The following is a 21,098-nucleotide window of genomic DNA, read 5'->3' as shown; positions in this document are numbered from 1 at the left end:
TGTGACCAACGAGAACTCAGAGTGGTGGCCTGGCAAAGAACCAGCCGTGACCAACGAGGACGTTGGCCCTCAAAGGAGGGTCGAATGTTACGGACTCAATTCTCACATCGGTTGTGAGAACAACTGATGTGGGGTATATAGACTAAATGGGCTCTCTCTCCTACCAGGCTAGTCTTTTGGGATGAGTTCTCCTGTTTGGTCTGTATCACCGAGCTACCCGTTACTAATGAAATATCGGTTTAGGGCTGGCTTTTGTTTTAGGTATGGAATTAGGTGGAAGTATTTTTTTCTTAATCTGAGATCTTGGTTGTTGTTTTGGGTATGGAATTAGGTGGAAGGATTTTTTTCTTAATCTGAGATCTTGGTTGACGCGCGTATTTACTTCTGTTTTGTTGCGTTCGTCTATTGCAATATATGTAGTGGTCCGGAAGGATGATAGTTTGCTCTTTGTATATTACTAACAAATTTTGTTCCTTTTTCGTTGATATTTCCATTTGAATTGCTTTTCATATTCTGGTGCTCAGTCATTTTTTTGGAAAACGTACTTGATAGAAAAAATGTTTTTGGTAATTTCTAATACTGTAATTGGTTTTTGAAACCATTTTTTATTAGTCGAACAGAAAATCACCTTCATAATCCTAAATGATGATTTTTGGTTGATTTTACTTTTTGTTGTGATGGAAATCAGAGCTTGAAGATATTTCTGTTAGAGCGGTAAAATAAAAGATTAAGATGAAGATTTTAAGAGAGATGATCTGTGAAGAGTCAAATGAAAGTAGAAATCAAAATTAAGCAATCCAGTACAAAGTAAGTACTGCAAACGTACGTGCCACTCAAAATATGCTCCTATAATAACTTGAACATTTTAGTTGGATAGCGCATTATCTGTAGAAATAAATTTAATGTACTACGAGAAACAATGGAGATATTTTGCATTTGATATTTAATTATTTATACTGCAAAAGTGAATCGGCTTCAAGTGGAGCAGAATTCCAACTGCAATTTGAAAATGTTACTTTATCGCTGTTCTCCACTTCAGTTCCAGTCCACCTCCACGAATTCCAACTCTCCACGTTTCCAACTCCGCCCACACCCCCCACCACCGGCAATTCTACCCTGGCGCCGACCCGGTGCCTCCCGCCGCATTCTCAAGCTCAGAGCTTCTCGTTGTTCTTCAGCCATGGCCATTGATGACGGCCATACTTCTCCCACTTCTTCTCTTCAGGATCAGGTAATACGGATTCTTATTCAGAGCTCATTAGTTAAATTAATTTATAAATATATTTATTTAGTGGATGGGGGGATTGGGATAAGAAGGCGAATTACGCGCAATAAATGGTGGGGGGAAGGGGGAATTGTGGAAGTTCGTTAAAGGTATCTCAGTGAGAGTCCCCAGGCAACAATTCAACTGCATTTGTTGAGTAATTTACAAGTCTTGGTGATCCGTTTGATTGTATATTAGCATGATTTCAAACCGCCTCAGTTGATGAAGCTGAGTGTTGGTTGTGCGCCCCAAAATTACACACTATTAGGTAGATGGGAGGGTGATATTTGGTCAGTAACTCACGAGTGTAGATGATGTCTCTCTTGGTATAAGGCATTTTGGTGTGTCCTCACAGGCTTTGGAGCCCAACAGCGAGGGATTAATGAGAGAGAACATTATCGAGTATATGGTAAATACATTACCTAATTGATTTAATTCTCATGGCAAGGGGAATACACATGAATGGATTTTTTCAATTTTAATGGAACAATTTGGTTATAGTATGATTTTATTGTTTTAATAACAGCCTTTTGCAAGTAGTCTCGTCTTCATGTACTTCTTACATTGTAAGTACTTACTAGTTTTTTTCTATAACTCTGGGATAAGGGCAATGGCAAGACAAGACTTGAACATACAATATGTTTACCTCTCTCTTTGAAAAAGGCTTTTCTTTTCACATGTTAATACCCTTCAGCTCTTGCACTTATATATTCTTGCAGGAAATCATGCTGCATTCTCGAGCATTTTGGGTCGGTAAGGATACAATTGCCTGGAATATGGATGTTGGAGATGGTTCGTGCTGTCTATATGGAAGTAAAGATGCCTCTCTCTCTGCAGTAAATGGGAAAATTGGAGGTTAGCTCCTCTAATAATGCATCCTTGTCTAATCTTATTTTAACTCGATAACCATCTTATACCCTTTCTCTGAACAGGGTATGATGTTAAGATTAAGCTTGAACAAAGTAAAGAAAGGCTCCCGAAACATGTGAGGCACTTACTAATGTAAAAAAGTTATATTCCCTATTTCCCTTGCAGTGAGGATTTCAGCTTAGCAAACATATCTTTTGTGGTCCATCGAAACATATAATTGTCTACACCTCTAATGAAAATTTATTTTTCTTGATTTCTCTATGTTGTTAGGTAATTGAAAAATTTCCTCATATCCACGATTACAAATCCTTCCAACTTCCTCCAGGTCTGGATGTCAACAGTCTACTGAAATACCAATTGGCTGTTGCTGCATTAAGCTGTAAGTGAAATATTTCAGCATCCATTTTAATAATCTCATGAACGGACTTGTTGGTGGTTCCCCGCATAACAGTACATTTGAGGATGTAATCCTAATTTTTAAAACAGACTTTTGTTCCGATCCGATTGCTTAGCTGATTAAATGATGTTCGTTAATGTCGTCTGTAGTTTTCTCAGCTTTTAAATATTTTCAGTGACTTGCTGATCACATGGATTGTGAAAATTTAACTGAAGACTAAATATACTTTTTTATATGCAGCTGGTGAAGAATGCACTAGCATCACCGGTCTGCAGTTACCTGGTGTTCTGGATGAACTATTCTCTTATGATGGTCCTCTTGGTGCAACTTTCTCGTCTGATTCTCTTTCTCTTCATCTCTGGGCACCGACTGCACAGGTGAATGCTATTCCTATTATTTTTTATTTTTCTCATCTCCAAATTACTGACTATGAATCATTTATATTATCATTTGAGTATTTTTTTCTTTTTTGATATATAAAGAAAGTGAGTGTGCTTATTTATGGAGAACCTGAAGGTGGTGATCCCTTAGAGGTTGTCCAACTTGAGGAATCAAATGGTGTCTGGAGTGCTGAAGGTCCATTGACTTGGGAGGGCTGTTACTATGTTTATGAAATCTATGTCTACCACCCTAGCACCTTGCAAATTACAAAATGTATTGCAAATGATCCATATGCAAGAGGGTATGCTGATTATATATATTCATGTATGTTAATGGTTATATTAGTGAGACTTAGGGTTAACATGGCCACATCTTTGTAACTGTAGGCTGTCATCTGATGGAAGGCGAACCCTCATTGTCAATGTTACTTCTGAGGCTCTGAAACCTGAATCTTGGGATCATTTGGTAGATGAAAAACCAGATCTTCTGTCATTTTCTGATATCAGTATTTACGAGTTGCATGTAAGAGACTTTAGGTAAATCATGAACCAAGCTTGTCTTATTCAAATCCTTGTTGAGATATATGGTAAGCCATTTGAGGGCTGAAAGGATTTTATGATTCATATTTTGAAGATTTATAGGTAACATTAAGAAATCAAAATCGAGAACCAGTTAACTCGTTTGCCCTTTCTTTTATTTAGCAATGAGACTATCTACTCACTTGCAATTACTTTGAGCAAGTCGTATACCAAAAGTAAGATAGATACTAACTTGTTGATGTGTGCTACTTGTGTCTTCTGTGAACTTTTTATTGCAGTGCCAGTGATGATACTGTTCCATCTGAGTTCCGTGGTGGCTACCTTGCCTTTACTTGCCCTGTAATCTCTGCAACCATTTTCTTGTGCTAGACTCCTCTCTTCCATCCGCATCTTCTTGCTTTTATTTTCACCTTATCTATTAAATATTAATCAGGAGCTTACATATCTCAATGCAATTGGTCAGCCTGTACGCACTTAGTCTTGTATTATGGGTATGCCTTTACCAAAGGAAATCTAAAGAGAAAAAGATCACGATCCTACCCAACCTAGAAACTAGAATGATAAAATAGTTTAAGTATTTATGCCTGCTGTGACTTTAGATATCCTATTTCATTAAAGTTTGTTATTGCTTGAAGGATTCAGCTGGAATGCTTCATCTTAAAAAGTTATCACATGCTGGTATCACACATGTTCATCTACTTCCTACCTACCACTTTGCTGGAGTTGATGACGATAAGAGAAAATGGCAGACTGTAGGTACAAAATTATTAATTATGCTACTTCTGGTCCATCTCGATAGTTTTTCTCTGGATTCAATTGAAGTAATCATTTCTTCCATCATTTGTTACTGCGCATGTTGGCATCAATTGAAGGACATTAGAATTGGAACACAAAAATCTTAGGTCCTAAGATGTGAAGTTTCATCTTTTCTATATTTTCAGTTTTATATGTTCATATCTGGCTTATACTTGTTGTATTTTGTATAACTATTTCTGTATGATCGTATTTCCTTTTATGCTATGAATGATACAAGGCCATACACAGATTCTCAGATGCTTGAATCATTTCCACCTGACTCGGATGAACAACAGGCTTGCATCACAGCTATCAAGGATGCAGATGGGTATAACTGGGGGTAAGATTTTGTCTCCTAAGGATAACCAAAAGCAATTTTGTGTCCATTATGCGTTCCATGACTGATTCAATGTGTTAAATGTCTTTATCTGACGCCCTTTGAATTGCGCCTGAAAAGCTATAATCCAGTTGTATGGGGTGTCCCAAAAGGAAGCTATGCTAGTAATCCTAATGGGTCCCTCCGCATATTCGAGTTCCGCAAGATGGTGCAGGTATATGTTTTTCTAACTAGCAGACTCAGCGTAACATCATTTCTAACGGGACTGGTGTTGCTTTGAGGTCTAGTCATGATGGTGTATTTTATTGCAGGCTCTAAACCGCACTGGCTTTCGTGTTGTACTCGATGTTGTTTACAACCATTTGCATGCAAATGGTCCCTATGACGAGAACTCTGTCTTGGACAAGGTCACGTGGAAATGCTCATCTAAGTCAATAAACTAATTACAAATATCTTTTGTTTCATATGAAATCTGGTCATTTGCATATTAATTTGGATTAAAATTCAGGGATGTGCATTTATTAGTGGAGATTCAGTTTATATGCATAACACGAAGTTATTTGCAGATTGTTCCAGGTTACTACATCCGAAGGAACCTTGATGGCTTTATTGAGCATAGTACATGTGCAAACAATACAGCCAGCGAACATTACATGGTTGAAAGGCTGGTTATTGATGATCTCTTGCACTGGGCCACTAATTACAAGGTGCCATTTTTCTATTTACCTCTATCATCATCTCTCTCCGTGCTGCATGAATCATTCGCTAATATAAGGATCTTAGCACAGATTCATAGTGGACATGGTTGATTATGCCTATTAAAATTTATTTTGATATGGTTTTCTCTGATTATCTATCTGTATTACAGGTTGATGGATTTCGTTTTGACCTCATGGGTCATATGATGAAGCGCACAATGGTATGAGCTGCATTCATGAGAAAACTTTTTCTTGTGAAACCGTGCATTAACCATTCAAGATCATAATTTTTGACAACATGTCAATGATTTCTAACTATTCCATGATAAACTGCGAACTTTTTATGCATTCAAAATCTTGTGAGATATTTATGGTTTTATACTGCTAAGTTCTAACTTATGTGCTAGCTTTTGAATATGGTGACTGATATTCATGTAAAAAAATTGAATAGTAAAAGTAGGGGTGATCAATAGGTTTTTTTATCTTGATTTATATGATACATTGGAATTTGTTTATCTTGGTTGAGTGCCTGCAGGTAAAGGCCAGAAGAATGCTTCAGAATTTAGTGAAAGAAAACGATGGAGTCGAAGGCTCTAGAATCTACATGTATGTGTGAAGAACTGAATTATTTTTGGTTCTTTTGTTCTTCATACTTGCCTCATCATTGTGGGCATGTTCATTATCAGATACGGTGAAGGATGGAACTTTGGAGAAGTGGCTGGAAACGGGCGTGGCGTTAATGCATCACAGTTCAACATTTCTGGAACTGGAATCGGAAGGTATAAGTCTTGCTAGCCATCTAGATTTACTTGGATTAAACATCATTTTTTCACCTAAAATCCCCTAACAAGAATATTGTGCTTTGTATGTCAAATATTACGTCCTAGAATGATAATTCTTTAGCTGCTTCGTTATCCTTAAATCAGGAGCACATATCACTGTGGCATCATAGTTATTCTTCCAAAATTTTGTAAGCTCACTTCTAAAACACCAAAAAAAAACTCAATAATAAAAATGTGTTTTATGTACCTACCATAGAGGCGTAGAACATGATTATCATTAATAAGGTAGCATGTTGATCTCATTTCTCGGTTCCAAACAGTGGAAATTATTTTTCATATTTAGACAAAAACAAGTCAACCCTTTTAATTTGGGTCAATTGTCACAAATAACATGATCTTTACCCAATTTGCAATTTTGACACAATATTTAATGGGCTGAAATTACAACACCATCTTTTCATGTTTCGCTTTACAGCATCCCCAATTTTTAGCATCGTCTTAGCAGCACACGTAAGACAGCTTGTTTGACTGTTGTAATTGCTGCATTTTGAAAGTTGTTGAAAATTGAAAATATGGAGGTTTTGCAACAAGCCTTTTGATTTTCATTATTAAGGATTTTGGTCGGCCATGTTCAAGTTTACCTCATAAATGCATCACATATGATAAGATCGTCTCCAAGAGTCTTTTATGGTCAGTGTTACTATTGAAACCTTACCTTAACCAGATAAGCTAATCCTAACAGAGTCCTCTGCTGACTGAAGGATCTTATCTATACAGGACTCATCCTAATGCTTTAAACATTAAAAGTGGCAGATACAATAATTTATACTACCTAACATGAATTTAGAATTGTTTCCAAGCAAATAAATAACTGTGAAACATGATTTCAGCTTCAATGACCGGATTCGAGATGCAGTGCTTGGTGGATCTCCTTTTGGACCTATACTTCAACAAGGTTACGCAACAGGTTTATTGGTTGAGGTAATCCCCATCATGGAGTCCAGTTAACTCCATTTTATCCAACATTTTGCTTTGTGAATTTTCAATAATAGATTTACTCACTCCCCGGTTTTCTCATCAAAACTTTGTAACACTTTTTCTAAATTCATTTTACTTCTTCAGCCCAATGATCATGACCATGGAAGCAAATCTACGATGGAACATATGCTTGCTGTATCCAAGGATCACATTCAGGTACTTTGAATGAAGAATGTTAGTATATACTACTCCGCTATAAGATTTTCAGAAATTATTGCATAATAAATTGATAAATTAACAAACTGTTGGCCTAGGTTCCTAGTTGAAACGGATTAGTAGTGAAAAATTGGCAAGCTTTTGGTAGACACTCTTTACTTTCACATAAGTCACATTTTCTTAGCTTAGTCACATTTCTCGTGTCGAATGGACTTCAAGGGGGTGATAATTTTAGTACTCTTGTTATCTTCTTCTGCTAGAAATTATTGTGTGATGACTAATCCATCGTCATGTTTTATAAGGCAGGTTGGGATGTCTGCCAACCTGAAGGATTATGTTCTAACCAACCACGAGGGCCACGAGGTAAACACGTTCTCATCAGCTATTATCCGTTAATACTTTGTTTATGCAAACCAGTTACAATCACAATATATTCCAGTAGGCTTTATTATAAATTTTAAATCTATCAAATAACTTGCACACTCATCTTCATGCTATTACCTGCACAGCTCCAAAAGATATCGAAATTTTTTATCGAAGAAAACATCGAACTACAGAATCAAAAGTTTAGCATTAAAAAAAAAATCCCCATGAAGATGATTTTAAAAAAATCTGCATAAAAATTATTACAGGAACACCTTCTCATACATAATATATGAACTTCATAAAAATCACTATGAAATTATATTTTGCTAAACTTTTTATTATCAAGAATACATAACTTCCAACATTTTTCCATAATCTATCACAAGATCCCCTTTTTTGTTCCTTACTGCCAAGCAGGTTAAAGGATGTGAAATTTCAACGCATGATGGGGTACCTGTTGCATATGCTTCATCCCCCATAGAAACAGTAAGGGCTGCCAAATCTATTTATAAATGGAGGTTGCTCAATATGCAATCTTTCTGCCAGTCAATTAAAGTCTTCAAATTTCATAGTATATGCAAGGGCTCTTATTGGATACTAAGAAGCTCACGTCTTCGATTATTTTTTATTTTATGTAATTAGGTTAATTATGTCTCTGCTCATGATAATGAGACCTTGTTCGACATTATCAGTTTGAAGGTAACTCTCATTTTTTGTTTGCACAGGAATTCTTGCTGATATACAGTAATTAATACTATCCTTATTATGTATAGACTCCGGTAAATATCTCTTTGGATGCAAGATGTAGGACGAACCATTTGGCAACCAGCATCATTTCACTTTCCCAGGTTTTAACTGAGTTCTATATTCAAATTGTCTTAATATATCATGTTGGATCCAGATTTTTGTTTACCTTCATAGTTATAACTGAAAATGATAAAAACTTGATTTTCCTCAGTATGTTATGCTTTCATCTATAACATGTATTTAATCGTAGGGAATACCTTTCTTTCATGCTGGCGATGAGATTCTGCGATCAAAATCATTAGATCGTGACTCATATAATTCAGGCGATTGGTTCAATAGGTAGGTCAGAGGTACTCAATTACATACAAAAGTCATAACGCTACTGATATGATTTTGATGGAACTATAAATTGGTGGAACTATCGCTTACTGCGGAGTTGCTGACATGGTGCAATAAGTTGATTTCTCTCAAGTTGTTATTTCTTGATAACTCTACAACCCTCCAATTTCATCTTTCAGGTTAGACTTCAGCTACAACTCTAATAACTGGGGCGTTGGCCTTCCTCCAAGAGAAAAGAATGAGCGAAATTGGCCATTGTAAGCATAATTTCCCTTAATCATATAGCATGGTAACTATTATGCGATGTATTTCTCTTGTCCAACTCTGCTTCTTTTCCTGTTTTCTGCAGAATGAAAATCAGACTGGCAGATCCAGCATATAAGCCTCAACGAAATCACATCCTTGCAGCACTCGACAACTTCTGTAGCCTTATTAGAATCAGATACTCTTCCCCACTTTTTCGTCTGCATACAGCAAATGCAATCCAGGTTATTAGAGGATAAACTGTTTATGTATTTTTTTTTATAAATCAGATGGATTCAAGAACTAAGGCTCATATCAATGCGCTCATTTAAGTTTGACATCTTCATTCAGGAAAGAGTGCGATTTCATAATACGGGTTCATCATCAATCCCTGGTGTGATTGTCATGAGCCTCGAGGATGGACACAATGGAGTTCCTGGACTTATGCAGTTAGATCCCATGTTAGTAAAACCATAAAGTCTTATATAAAAAACATTTTCATTCATGCCAACTGTGTGAAACATATGTATGGACTATGCTTGCAGCTACTCGTACATCGTTGTTCTAATCAACGCGTGCCCCACGGATGTCACGTTTACCAGCCCATCTCTTAGGGGAAAAGATCTACAACTTCACCCAGTGCAGGTTCTTTCACCACTTGTCACAAACTATGATAAACAAACTCCAGTACTCTGCTCATATACATATATTCTTGTATAATGTCGTGATCACGTCCAGGTGGAATCAAGTGATCATGTTGTCAATGAGTCGACGTACGACTCACCCTCTGGCTCTTTCAGAATACCCTCAAGGACAACTGCTGTTTTCATTGTACGCCGAGCCACCTGAGAGACCAGATCCTACATGTGAACAGACATTAAATCCAGTGCATTCATGTTGTAGAGATGCTATGCTTTACGAATACTTTTTACCTCATAAACCACTGACTCGAACTGGTTCAGCCAATTTCTAATAATAACCAAAAGCTGAGATGGGAAATACACTTGAATCTTGATGAAATTAAAATAGGCTTTTATTTTGCGCAAATCAGGTTGAATTCGAGATTGGAGGTTCAATATCACCATGCGAATTCATTAAAAACTCGAACCGACTTTGTCTTGCTGTTTGTAGTCATTTTCGTTATGGTTGGATTTGGATAAAACAAAGAGATTGGAATTGGATCACGTGAGACATTTATTGGCTGTCATTAGTTATTGTCTTCATACGAGAGTATTTATTGAACTTGATGGGTTTGTTATATCAAGAGAAGGTCCTTTTCTATGGTAATTTTTCACCACAGCAAATTTTGACCAAGGCCAATATTTTTCTCCTCAACAAATTTTAACAAAATTTAGTTTTATATATGTATCTATTTCATTTTGTTACATACAAAATATAATTAAATAGCGCTACATATAAATGTAAAGGAACAGTTGCATCTAACTAGTAAAAACACCAATTAATGACCAAATTTTCAGAATTTCTAAGACAATTACAATAGGAGTATAATAATAGAATGTTAAGACAAATATAATAGTATAAAATTTAGTGCTAGTATATTATTTGTCCATCAAAGGTAGCGACGGACACACGTAAAAGTATAGGAAAGTGCTAAAAGTAAACAAGATTCTTTATTTGTTTAACATTGTTGATCAATTTTCTACTATATCTTTGCAAGTCAATGTGTAAAAGCCATTACCTAACAAAGAATAATGATTCTCATAATTTTGATGCACATAGAATCATGCATCAGTGATGGGATTGAGGTTATTGACCATGAGAAAAGTTTCAATTATTTCATTAAAGTTGGTTGTATAGTTTGACCCTAATTTGACGTAAAACTGACATTGCCAAACAACACATGTGATCAATCTAACTCAGGAGCACCGCTCAATTTAGTACAGCTAGTATTTCTCTATTTCGCTCAAGATACAATAATGTAAGGGTTCTTAATTTACTTTAATCGATAAAATAAATTTGTAAAATAACTAGTCAATTCCTTTTAAATATTTAATTATAGCCTTTTAAATATTCAATTTTAGTTACAAAGATGATGAGAGAGTCTTAGGAATCCACTGATCACCCTGGATGAAGTTCTGAACCGAGTACGAATCTACATGCTCAGCCGGCACGACGCTACTCCAGTTGACCCGCTTCGACGTATCGGACCCGGGGCCCTTATTTTCAAATTCCCCATAATAGAGGGTCTTCAACGCAAAATCACCACTCCAAGGCATCCACCCATCCACCGACACCAAACTCTCCAGCGTGCAGCCAAGAAACACCGTCCTCGCGTACTCCTTCCACGGCCTCCCGAGGTAGGTCCTGTGCACGGCCGGGTTCGCCGCGTACAGCGCCATGTACTCCTCCGTCCCATTCACCACGCAGCCTCGGAACACGAACCCCGTGGACTGGGCCGGGTCGATCCTGCCGTGGGCTGTCGCGGCGTTGTTGTCGCCCTTCTCGGGCTCCTTCTGGTGCGGGACGATGAGGATGAGGCAGTCTTGGAAGACGGCGGCCGACTGCCCGAAGATGAAGTCGATGTTGCCTTGGATGCGGCACGACTTGTAGTACTGGCGGAGGCTGTGCGCGTAGAGGGTGTCTTGGTTGCCGAGGAGTTCGCAGTTTTCTAAGACGGAGAGGTCGCTGTCGGATCGGAATGCCACGGCTTGGTGTGCGTCTACGCCGGCTGTGTTCTCGATTGTTAGGTTGCTTGCCATGAATCCATCTCCCAGAACACCTTTCATAAGATCAGTGTTAAAGATTTGAATTAGCTAATGTCTGCAAATTGTAATCTTGTGGATGATACATTTGAGTTTTCTTTCAATTATTGATGTGGCTAAAATTATACTCTACTATCTCCATTAAAAAAATAGACATGTTTTTTATAAAAATTTGGTTCCATTAAAAAATAGTACTCTCTAACTGTTTATAGTAGTTTGGTGGATCTTATTTTTTACTATTATCAATATTTTTATCATTTTTTTTCATATGTCTTTTACTTAATCATTTTAAAGACAATTCATGAATGATAACGTCGAATATGAATACGAAGAAACACATTTATGGACTTACCAACGGTTGCTGAATTATAGGTGGATACTCTGGGCATCCCCACATTGAGGGCCCCCGTAATGACCGTTTTGCCGATCCCATCTCCCAAAAACACCACATTCTTCTTCTCGAACCCCACCCGAACCGTCTCCTTGTACACCCCGACCTTGATCCATATCACAAACCGGCCGCTAGAATTCTCCGGCCCCGCATCCACCGCCTCCTGCACCATCTCGTAGTCACACCCTCCGCTGCCGCCGCACACCGTCACATTCACCGCCATCCCCGACGGCACCCCGCCGACGACCTCCTCCTCCTCCGAGGAAGCCGCGGGACGGATCGGCCAGAAGCCGTCCCGCTCCGTCTTCGGCGGGCCCCACTTGTTCGTCTCCTCCCCGAAGTAGTCGTAGCTCGCCATCATCGCCAGCACGTCGGCGGTGGACCCTATGAGGGTGGTGTTGAAGAACGCGACGGCCTCCGCCACCAAGGGCGTGTCGTTCACGTTCTTCAGCCCCGACATGCACCCGTACTGGTACGCCAGCGACGCGCTCATCCACGCGCGCGTGTCCCTGACCCCGCCCGCGCCGCGCGGCAGCGCCTCTGCGGACATGGCCGCGCGGCGGTCCGAGTGGCGGAGCACCTCCAGGCAGAGCTTCGACGTGTCAGAGCGGTTCACGTTGTCCGCTGAGCCGTCGAGGATCTTTTCCACCGTGGCGATGGCCTCGTGCAGGTGCCGCGTGGACACCTGCAGCGAGGCGTTGATCGCCTGCAGGGCGGTGGCTGGGGCCGACCCGGCCGCCCGCCACTCGGACTTGAGGGAGGCCTCGCAGGCGGATTGGTTGCGCGCGGCCTTGCAAGCGCCGTGGATGACGGCGGCGTTGGAGTAGACGGGGAACTTGCGGTGGTGGGGGGTGTAGATGTTGTAGATGACGGTGAATAGGATGAGAGAGCAGCAGATCAGAACCACCACCAAAATGGCGGTGAGTTTTGATTTCCGGTGAGTCTCGTCTGCAGCCATGTTTTTTGTGGGGCGATTCGTTTTTGTTTTTATTTTTATTCAATGGTGCATTGTGTGTAATTACTGATGAACGAATTGTGTTCACAGCAGAGATGATGGTGAGTTATTTGAATTTATTGCACAAGGGGTACCCAATCGGAAGTATAGTTTAATTGGGTATTCCCTTAGGAAAAAAAGTTGAATGTTAATTCAGCACTCCCTTTGGGGTGGAATGAAATGGTTTTATACCAATTTAAGAAAAAAGGTTTCGTTGCTATTTTTATGTAAAATGGGTCTGAATTGGTGGTTGAATTGTTGTTTGAGGCTGATGGATATTTTGGAATACAAAGAGTGTTTGAAGTGAGGATTGATATAAGCCACTAAAAAGATTCAAAGTCAAAGGCATATAGTATGAATTACTTGGACAGATACATATTAATGTTATTTCGATATAAGAAGTTTAATAATGCTTCGCACTATAATTTGCATGATTTATTAATTTAAGAAATAAGTTATTATACAAAGCCTGTAATATTGATTGAATACTATTACCCCCGGATTGGTACTGGTACTGGTACTATAATTTGCAAAGCCTTTGCTTCAACTTTGTCGTTTGAAACAGGATTTTTATTGATTGTCGAACTCGAACCCATATAAATCACTCTTCACGTACATGTGCCCTACAACGCAATTTCTCAATAGGTCCCACAAATTGTGTTGGTTTCTAGGATTACAAAGATAACCGTAGGGCGTAATACAACCCAAAAGGAAGAAAATGAAGAACTGAACTTAAAAATTACAACGTAAGTCGAAACAACTAAACCGTGAATTAGCCGAGTCGAGGAGGCCTCTTCCCGCAAGACGAGATACACCCCGGTAGTGCTCTTCGGTTTGGCGTGTCGTCCCCAAAGGTAAAACGGCTACGTCTCTATTGATGCAGCACCGCAATCAGCAGAGCTCCGGCGAACTGGATGGAGGAGAGGGCAGAGCTTCGACAGAAAGACAATGCAGAGAGGGAGAGAGCTTATGATGCAGATGCTTGTGAATGATGTAGTGCAAATGCATGGAGTGGCTAGCCTATTTATAGGCTCAGTCCACTGCTGTGGGTCAACAACCATGAAGGCTCATCATGGCAGATTCGTAACCGCCGACGGTTACGAGCGTGTGGCAGGAGTGTGCCTTTCGCGTGCGGAGCGTGTGCTTTTCTCACGTGGCAGCTCTGAATGTGCCACGCTTGACGACGTGTCAAGCCACTTGGATTGCTGACTCTGCGGTGGTATAAAAAGATTAAGTTGGGGCTAGGGACAAGCCCAAGCACCAAGCCCAAAGACCAAGACCAAGACCGGGCCGGGGGCCTGCGACCACGAGATCGAGATCGAGATCGGGCGGGCGGCAGCGCGCGCGTGTGCGCGCGTGTGGGCTCTTTCACTCATCTTGGTCCACTATAATTATTAAGTAACATAAAGTCACTTAATTTAAACACATTAAAAGATGTGTTAATCCTCCAATGTTGCATAATTAAAACTAGCTAATTATTCTCTAAGCTCTAACTCCAAGCTTTAATTAAAAGCTAATTATGCCCAACTTTAATCCACTATTTCTCACTCACCGGAAATCGGATTTGAGAAAGAGAATATACTACATTTATCTACGTAAAATGTAGATCGACGCTATGTCATTTAATTTCACAAAATTAAATGTCTCGTCACATTTATTATTTGGTCAAAATCCATTGACCTGACATATTTAATCCATGATTTTTAAAAATTGGAATTTTAGCTAGCCAAATTCCGGGTTTTTACGAACAAGACAAAAGAAATTATTGAATCTTCTTGGATTAAACTTTGGCGCGTGGGACAATGAGCTTTTCCTTTAGATCTTACTTAGATTTGTAGAAATCATGGTATTAAATATGCCCGGTCAATGGATTTTGACCAAATAATAAATGTGACGAGACATTTAATTTTGTGAAATTAAATGACATAGCGTCTATCTACATTTTACGTAGATAAATGTAGTATATTCACTTTCTCAAATCCGATTTCCGGTGAGTGAGAAATAGTGGATTAAAGTTGGGCATAATTAGCTTTTAATTAAAGCTTGAAGTTGGAGCTTAGGGAATAATTAACTAGTGTTAATTATCTCACATTGGAGGATTAACACATCTTTTAATGTGTATAAATTAAGTGACTTTATGTTACTTAATAATTATAGTGGACCAAGATGGGTGAAAGAGCCCACACGCGCGCACACGCGCGCGCTGCCGCCGCCGCCCGCCCGCCCGAGCCCGTGCTCGCGGGCCGCGGGCCTCGGGCCCGGGCCCGATCCCGATCTCGATCTCGGACTCGGACTTGGACTTGGACTTGGATCTTGGCAATTGGTCTTTGGGCTTGGGGCTTGGCCCAAACTATTCTTTTTGGACCACCGCCGAGTCAGCAATCCAAGTGGCTTGACACGTCGTCAAGCGAGGCACAGTCACGACTGCCACGTGAGAAATCCACACGCTCCACACACGGATGGCACACTCCTGCCACACGCTTGTAACCGTCGGCGGTTACAAATCTGTCATGATGAGCCTTCATGGCTGTTGACCCACAGCAGTGGACTGAGCCTATAAATAGGCTAGCCACTCCATGCATTACAATATATCATTCACAAGCATTACAGCATAAGCTCTCTCCCTCTCTGCATTGTCTTTCTGTCGAAGCTCTGCCCTCTCCTACATCCAGTTTGCCGGAGCTCTACTGATTGCGGTGCTGCATCAATAGAGACGTAGCCGTTTTACCTTTGGGGACGACACGCCAAACCGAAGAGCACTACCGGGGCGTATCTCGTCTTGCGGGAAGAGGCCTCCTCGACTCGGCTCAAACATTATTCACGGTTACTGTTTCGTTTTTACATTTGTAATCTCATTCTAGTTCAGTTTCTTCTTTTGTATTCCTTCTTTTGGGTTGTATTACGCCCGGCTTTTATCTCTTGTAATCCCCAGAAACCAACAATCGCAAGACGAGATATACTTGCCTTTGAAGGGATTTGGACCTCCTAAACTGAACTAAAACTTTCGAAACAATTAAAACCTTTGCTGGAGATGTCGACGGAATCTAACACCACTGCTGCCGCCACCACCGCCGCCATTCCCTCCACCATGGCGACCACTGGACCGGTCAATACGTCGTCAATTCCGACGATGATGCCCACTCCCGGGCGCTATCCCTCTTCATCAACAACCCCTTGGGAGTTCGTTAACCCCCTTGGGCTCACTGCTGGATCCACCTCGAGTGGATCGGTTGGTTCCACTTTTAGTGGTTTCTTCGGATCCTTTAATGGATCGAGTGTTGGGGCCTTCGGGCCTCACACGAATGCTGGGGCCTTCGGGTCTCTTGCGAGTGCTAGTCCCTTCGGGGATAGTACGTTCATGGCGGGCTCTATGCCTAACGTGAATGATGGGGGCTCTATGCCCAACCACGTTGTTGGCTCCTTCGGGGGCAACGGAATTGGTTCCTTCCAAGGACCAACTGCGGCACCTTTGGCACCAAGAATGATGCCACCGGCCGAGAAACCAGCCAAGTTTGGAGGATCAGACTTCAAGAGGTGGTACCAAAAGATGTTGTTCTACTTGACAACATTGGGCGTCGCCAACTTCCTCACAGAGAACGAGCCGCCCGCGCCAAGCGACCAAGAGACTAGGCTCGAAGTCATGGCGGACTATGAGGCTTGGAGAAAAGGGGATTATCTATGTAAAAACTTTATTTTAAGTGCATTAGATGATAGCCTCTATAATGTATACTCCAATATAACCACATCTAAACAAATGTGGGAAAGCCTAGAGAAGAAATATAGCATAGACAATGCTGCAGGGACTGAACAGGTTGTAGCATCCAAGTTTATGGACTACAAGATGGTCGACTCTCGACCCATCATGGAGCAAGTCCAAGAGCTCCAAATGATCATCCACTCCTTAGTGGCTGAAGGGATGACCTTGCCCGATAAGTTCCTAAGGTGCACGATCATTGACAAGCTCCCTCCAAGTTGGAAGGACTTCAAGAGCTATCTCAAGCACAAGCGAAAGCAGATGACCCTTGAAGACTTGATCGTGAAGTTGCGCATTGAGGCCGACGTGCGCAAAAGTGATCAAAAGGCTAAGGGCTTCACCCCAAATGAAGCCAAAGCCAACCTGTTGGAGCGGGGCGGTCCCTCCAACAAACGTCCTCGCCCAAACCGTCCAAACGACAAAGGGAAGGGAAAACAGCCTTCAAAGAAGTTTGAAGGCGACTGCTACAAATGTGGCAAACAAGGCCACTTTGTAAAAGACTGCCGCAGCAAGAAGAAGAAGCCGGCAGCCCATGTCGTTGAGAAGGAGTTCAAGGACTGGGATGAAAACGACCTCATTGCAGTGGTCACTGAAGAGGTTAACCTTGTTGATAACAAGGGAGGCTGGTACATCGACACCGGCGCTACTGCTCATGTTTGCTCCGACAGGAGCAAGTTTGCCTCCTACACGGCTGTTGAAGGAAGGAAAATTAACATGGGGAATCAAGCATCGTCCGAAATCCTCGGCGTTGGCAACGTGATTCTCATGATGACGTCTGGCGTCACAATCACTTTGAAGGATGTGCTGCATGTCCCGGACATCCGCAAGAACCTAGTGTCAGGATCAATACTAGTTAATAAGGGGTTTAAACTTGTATTTGAGTCTGATAGGTTTGTCTTGTATAAGTTTGGAAAATCCCTCGGAAAAGGTTATGTAACCGATGGGCTTTTCAAGCTTAGTGTAGCAACTCGCAGTGTTGCAAAGCCATTGGCTAATAATAATAAAGCATCTACTTCCTCTTATTTGACCGAGTCTTCAAATTTGTGGCATTTTAGATTGGGACATGTAAATTCAAAAGCCATTAAAAGATTAGTAAATTTAGATTTACTAAAGGCTAATGAAGTGGATAATCAAGATAAATGTGAAATTTGTCTTGAAGCAAAAATGACTAAGTTGCCGTTTCATTCGGTTGAACGAAGCACAAAACCCCTTGAATTAATTCACACGGATGTATGTGATTTAAAGATGGTGCAAACAAGAGGTGGTAAAAAGTACTTTATCACTTTCATAGATGATTGCACAAGGTATTGCTACATTTATCTTTTAAGAAGTAAAGATGAAGCAATAAGAAGCGTTCAAAAATTATAAGAACGAAGTTGAGAATCAACTTGGTTGTAAAATCAAATCGATTCGAAGTGATAGAGGAGGCGAATATGTAGCCCCGTTTGAGGAATTATGCAACGAAAGTGGTATAATCCATCAAACGACTGCACCATATTCACCACAATCTAATGGTGTTGCAGAACGCAAAAATCGAACTCTAAAAGAGATGATGAATGCACTGCTTCTAACTTCAGGATTACCACATAACATGTGGGGGGAAGCTGTTTTGACAGCCAACTATATCTTGAATAAGATCACTCTCAAAGGAAAAGATGTCACTCCTTATGAGTTGTGGAAGGGAAGGAAGCCATCCTACAAATACCTCAAAGTGTGGGGGTGTTTGGCAAAGGTGATGGTTCCTCCGCCCAAAGAAGTTACAATCGGACCTAAGACGGTTGATTGCATCTTCATTGGGTATGCACTTAACAGTAGTGCATATCGATTTGTTGTTCACAAGTCTGAAATATCGACTATCACAGTAGGAACAACAATTGAGTCGAGGAATGCTGTATTTCTCGAAAATACCTTTCCTTGCAAAGACAAGGAAAAAGTCTCAACCAATTCTGAGACAAGAATTGAAGAAGCCACTAGTTCTAAACAAGTGGAAGAAGAAGCCACTAGTTCTAAATCAGCAGATGCGGAACCTGAATCGCGCAAGGGTGCAAGGCCCGATCCAAAAGATACAGTACTAAGACGTGGTAATAGAGTCAGAACACCAAAAACTTTTGGTCCTGACTACATTGCTTTCATGTTGGATGAAGAACCAACATCGATAAAAGTAGCCTTTGCTGGCCCAGACGGGCTGCATTGGAGAGAAGCTGTTCAAAGCGAAATTGATTCAATTTTGCTAAACCACACATGGGTGTTGGTTGATTTGCCCGAAGGTGCTAAACCATTAGGATGCAAATGGGTTCTTAAAAGAAAGTTTAAGGCCGATGGAACAGTTGATAAGTATAAAGCCCGATTAGTAGTAAAGGGTTTTAAACAAAAGGAAGGACATGACTTCTTCGATACCTATTCACCTGTAACAAGGATTACATCTATACGAGTGCTTCTCGCTATTGCTGCATTGCACAATCTTGAGATTCATCAAATGGATGTAAAGACCGCGTTTCTAAATGGTGAACTAGAAGATGAAATCTATATGGAACAACCCGAAGGGTTTGTAGTACCTGGACAAGAGAAAAAGGTATGCAAGCTCGTAAAGTCCCTATATGGGTTGAAACAAGCGCCATTGCAATGGCACTTGAAGTTTGATAATGTGATGTTATCAAATGGGTTTAAAATCAACGAGTGCGACAAATGTGTCTACATCAAGAGCACTAATAACGGTCATGTTATAGTGTGTCTCTACGTTGATGATATGTTAATCTTGGGTAGCAACACTCAAGTAATTAACGATACAAAGGCCATGTTAAAGAGAAACTTTGACATGAAAGACACGGGTCTAGCCGATGTAATTCTTGGAATGAAGATTCTAAGAACGAATGATGGAATCATCTTAACACAATCACATTATGTTGAGAAGATATTGAATAAATTCAAAGCCTATGATGGCACGCCGGTTAAGACTCCAATTGAACTCGACGTTCACTTGAGCAAAAACAAAGGCGAGCTCGTTGCACAAGAAGAGTATGCACGGGTCATTGCTTGTGCCGTGAACAAGTTAAGTCGTTACACGAGCAATCCAAGCAAAGAGCATTGGAGAGCTCTTGTGAGGGTTTTGAGATATTTAAAACACACTCAAAATCTTGGGCTACACTTCTCGAGATACCCCCCGGTACTTGAAGGGTACTGTGATGCCAATTGGATATCCGATAATAGAGACTCACTTTCAACAAGTGGATATGTCTTTACTATTGGGGGTGGTGCTGTATCGTGGAAATTCACAAAACAGACCTGTATAGCCCGATCAACAATGGAATCGGAGTTCATTGCCTTGGATAAGGCTGGTGAGGAAGCCGAGTGGCTTAAGAACTTACTTGAAGACATTCCATGTTGGTCTAAGCCAGTGCCACCAGTGCTGATCCACTGCGATAGCCAAGCAGCTATTGGAAGGGCAAACAATGGCTTCTATAATGGTAAGTCTCGACATATACGTCGACGACATAACACCATGAGACATTTGATCACAACAGGGGTGATTACAATTGACTATGTGAAGTCAATAGATAATCTAGCGGATCCGCTAACCAAAGGGTTAAACCGTGATCAAATGAATAAGTTGCTAGAGGGAATGGGTTTGAAATCCACAAACTAAAGAACTATCATAGTGGTAACCCAACCATGATGACTGGAGATCCCAAGAACTTGGTTCAAAGGGACAACTAAGCTATGAGAGTTCATGAGAAACACTCAACTATATCTATTCCCTAGAGAGCAATAGAGTGTTGGAGAGCTTACCTAGTGGTAAAGGCTAAGTCTATGACTTTTAATGGTTCTTAAGGATCTCAAAGAGATGGAATTCTCAAAGAGACCAAGTATGGCAAGGTACTTGACTAAGAATCACCTATGTAAGTGCGAAGTGTGGTCGCTTCATAAAAAACGCACTTATGAATCCAAAGTGGTGTCCAAGACCGCAATGGACACAAAACGTGAGAACGGATGAGGTTGAGGTGTTTAAGCGTTAACACCATTGTCTCGGTGCACGCCGTGGGGGATTAGTTCAAAGCATCGCGCTACTAAGCCGCCTGTGTATCCGATGGTGTCGACTATGGAGGGTTCAAAGTCAACAACTACCTATCCTTATGCTTATATACCTCTCGAGGGTTGAGCTTGTGTCTGCATGCATATGCATTCGGCTATTTCCACTCATGTGGGGGATTGTAGAAATCATGGTATTAAATATGCCCGGTCAATGGATTTTGACCAAATAATAAACGTGACGAGACATTTAATTTT

The 21,098-nt window shown here is 40.7% G+C and overlaps 2 protein-coding genes across 3 annotated transcripts; one reads left to right on the top strand and one right to left on the bottom strand.

Moving 5' to 3' along the window:
- The first annotated feature begins 268 nt into the window (after positions 1–268).
- LOC121747947 (pullulanase 1, chloroplastic) lies at positions 269–9,955 on the top strand. Of its 2 annotated transcripts, none has more exons than XM_042142119.1 (28): positions 269–1,231; positions 1,984–2,119; positions 2,197–2,249; positions 2,405–2,513; positions 2,772–2,908; positions 3,014–3,213; positions 3,299–3,448; positions 3,730–3,790; positions 4,094–4,203; positions 4,485–4,586; positions 4,704–4,797; positions 4,895–4,990; positions 5,150–5,290; positions 5,452–5,502; positions 5,817–5,887; positions 5,968–6,060; positions 6,954–7,044; positions 7,186–7,257; positions 7,564–7,620; positions 8,041–8,109; positions 8,266–8,322; positions 8,397–8,471; positions 8,621–8,709; positions 8,889–8,966; positions 9,059–9,197; positions 9,304–9,413; positions 9,498–9,597; positions 9,691–9,955. In XM_042142119.1, exons 1-28 carry the CDS (start codon positions 1,010–1,012, stop codon positions 9,799–9,801), a joined length of 2,874 nt encoding a protein of 957 aa, XP_041998053.1. In that variant the 5' UTR covers positions 269–1,009; the 3' UTR covers positions 9,802–9,955. The 2 variants fall into 2 exon arrangements, with proteins under 2 accessions (XP_041998053.1, XP_041998052.1); XM_042142118.1 differs by having other exon boundaries at positions 4,087–4,207; positions 4,496–4,586.
- Positions 9,956–10,910: 955 nt separating this feature from the next.
- On the bottom strand, positions 10,911–13,255 carry LOC121746413 (probable pectinesterase/pectinesterase inhibitor 51). Its single transcript, XM_042140236.1, has 2 exons — positions 12,028–13,255; positions 10,911–11,692 (listed from the first exon to the last, which is right to left on the bottom strand). The coding sequence occupies exons 1-2, from the start codon at positions 13,022–13,024 to the stop codon at positions 10,995–10,997; spliced, it is 1,695 nt and encodes a 564-aa protein (XP_041996170.1). The 5' UTR covers positions 13,025–13,255; the 3' UTR covers positions 10,911–10,994.
- Between the last annotated feature and the right edge of the window lie 7,843 nt (positions 13,256–21,098).

This window comes from Salvia splendens, chromosome 9 (assembly GCF_004379255.2).
Source record: "Salvia splendens isolate huo1 chromosome 9, SspV2, whole genome shotgun sequence".
NCBI classification, from domain to species: domain Eukaryota; kingdom Viridiplantae; phylum Streptophyta; class Magnoliopsida; order Lamiales; family Lamiaceae; genus Salvia; species Salvia splendens.
This window is presented reverse-complemented; position numbering and strand designations above follow the sequence as displayed.

What these genes read in the sequence shown, in the direction of transcription:
- LOC121747947 (XM_042142119.1), top strand. Translation starts at nt 1,010, where the DNA reads ATGTTACTTTATCGCTGTTCTCCACTTCAGTTCCAGTCCACCTCCACG. An exon ending in TTGCATGTAAGAGACTTTAG is followed by an intron (nt 3,449 to 3,729) that starts GTAAATCATGAA and finishes TTTTTATTGCAG; the next exon opens with TGCCAGTGATGATACTGTTC. An exon ending in TCAGGCGATTGGTTCAATAG is followed by an intron (nt 8,710 to 8,888) that starts GTAGGTCAGAGG and finishes TTCATCTTTCAG; the next exon opens with GTTAGACTTCAGCTACAACT.
- LOC121746413 (XM_042140236.1), bottom strand. Translation starts at nt 13,024, where the DNA reads ATGGCTGCAGACGAGACTCACCGGAAATCAAAACTCACCGCCATTTTG. An exon ending in CTATAATTCAGCAACCGTTG is followed by an intron (nt 11,693 to 12,027) that starts GTAAGTCCATAA and finishes ATCTTATGAAAG; the next exon opens with GTGTTCTGGGAGATGGATTC.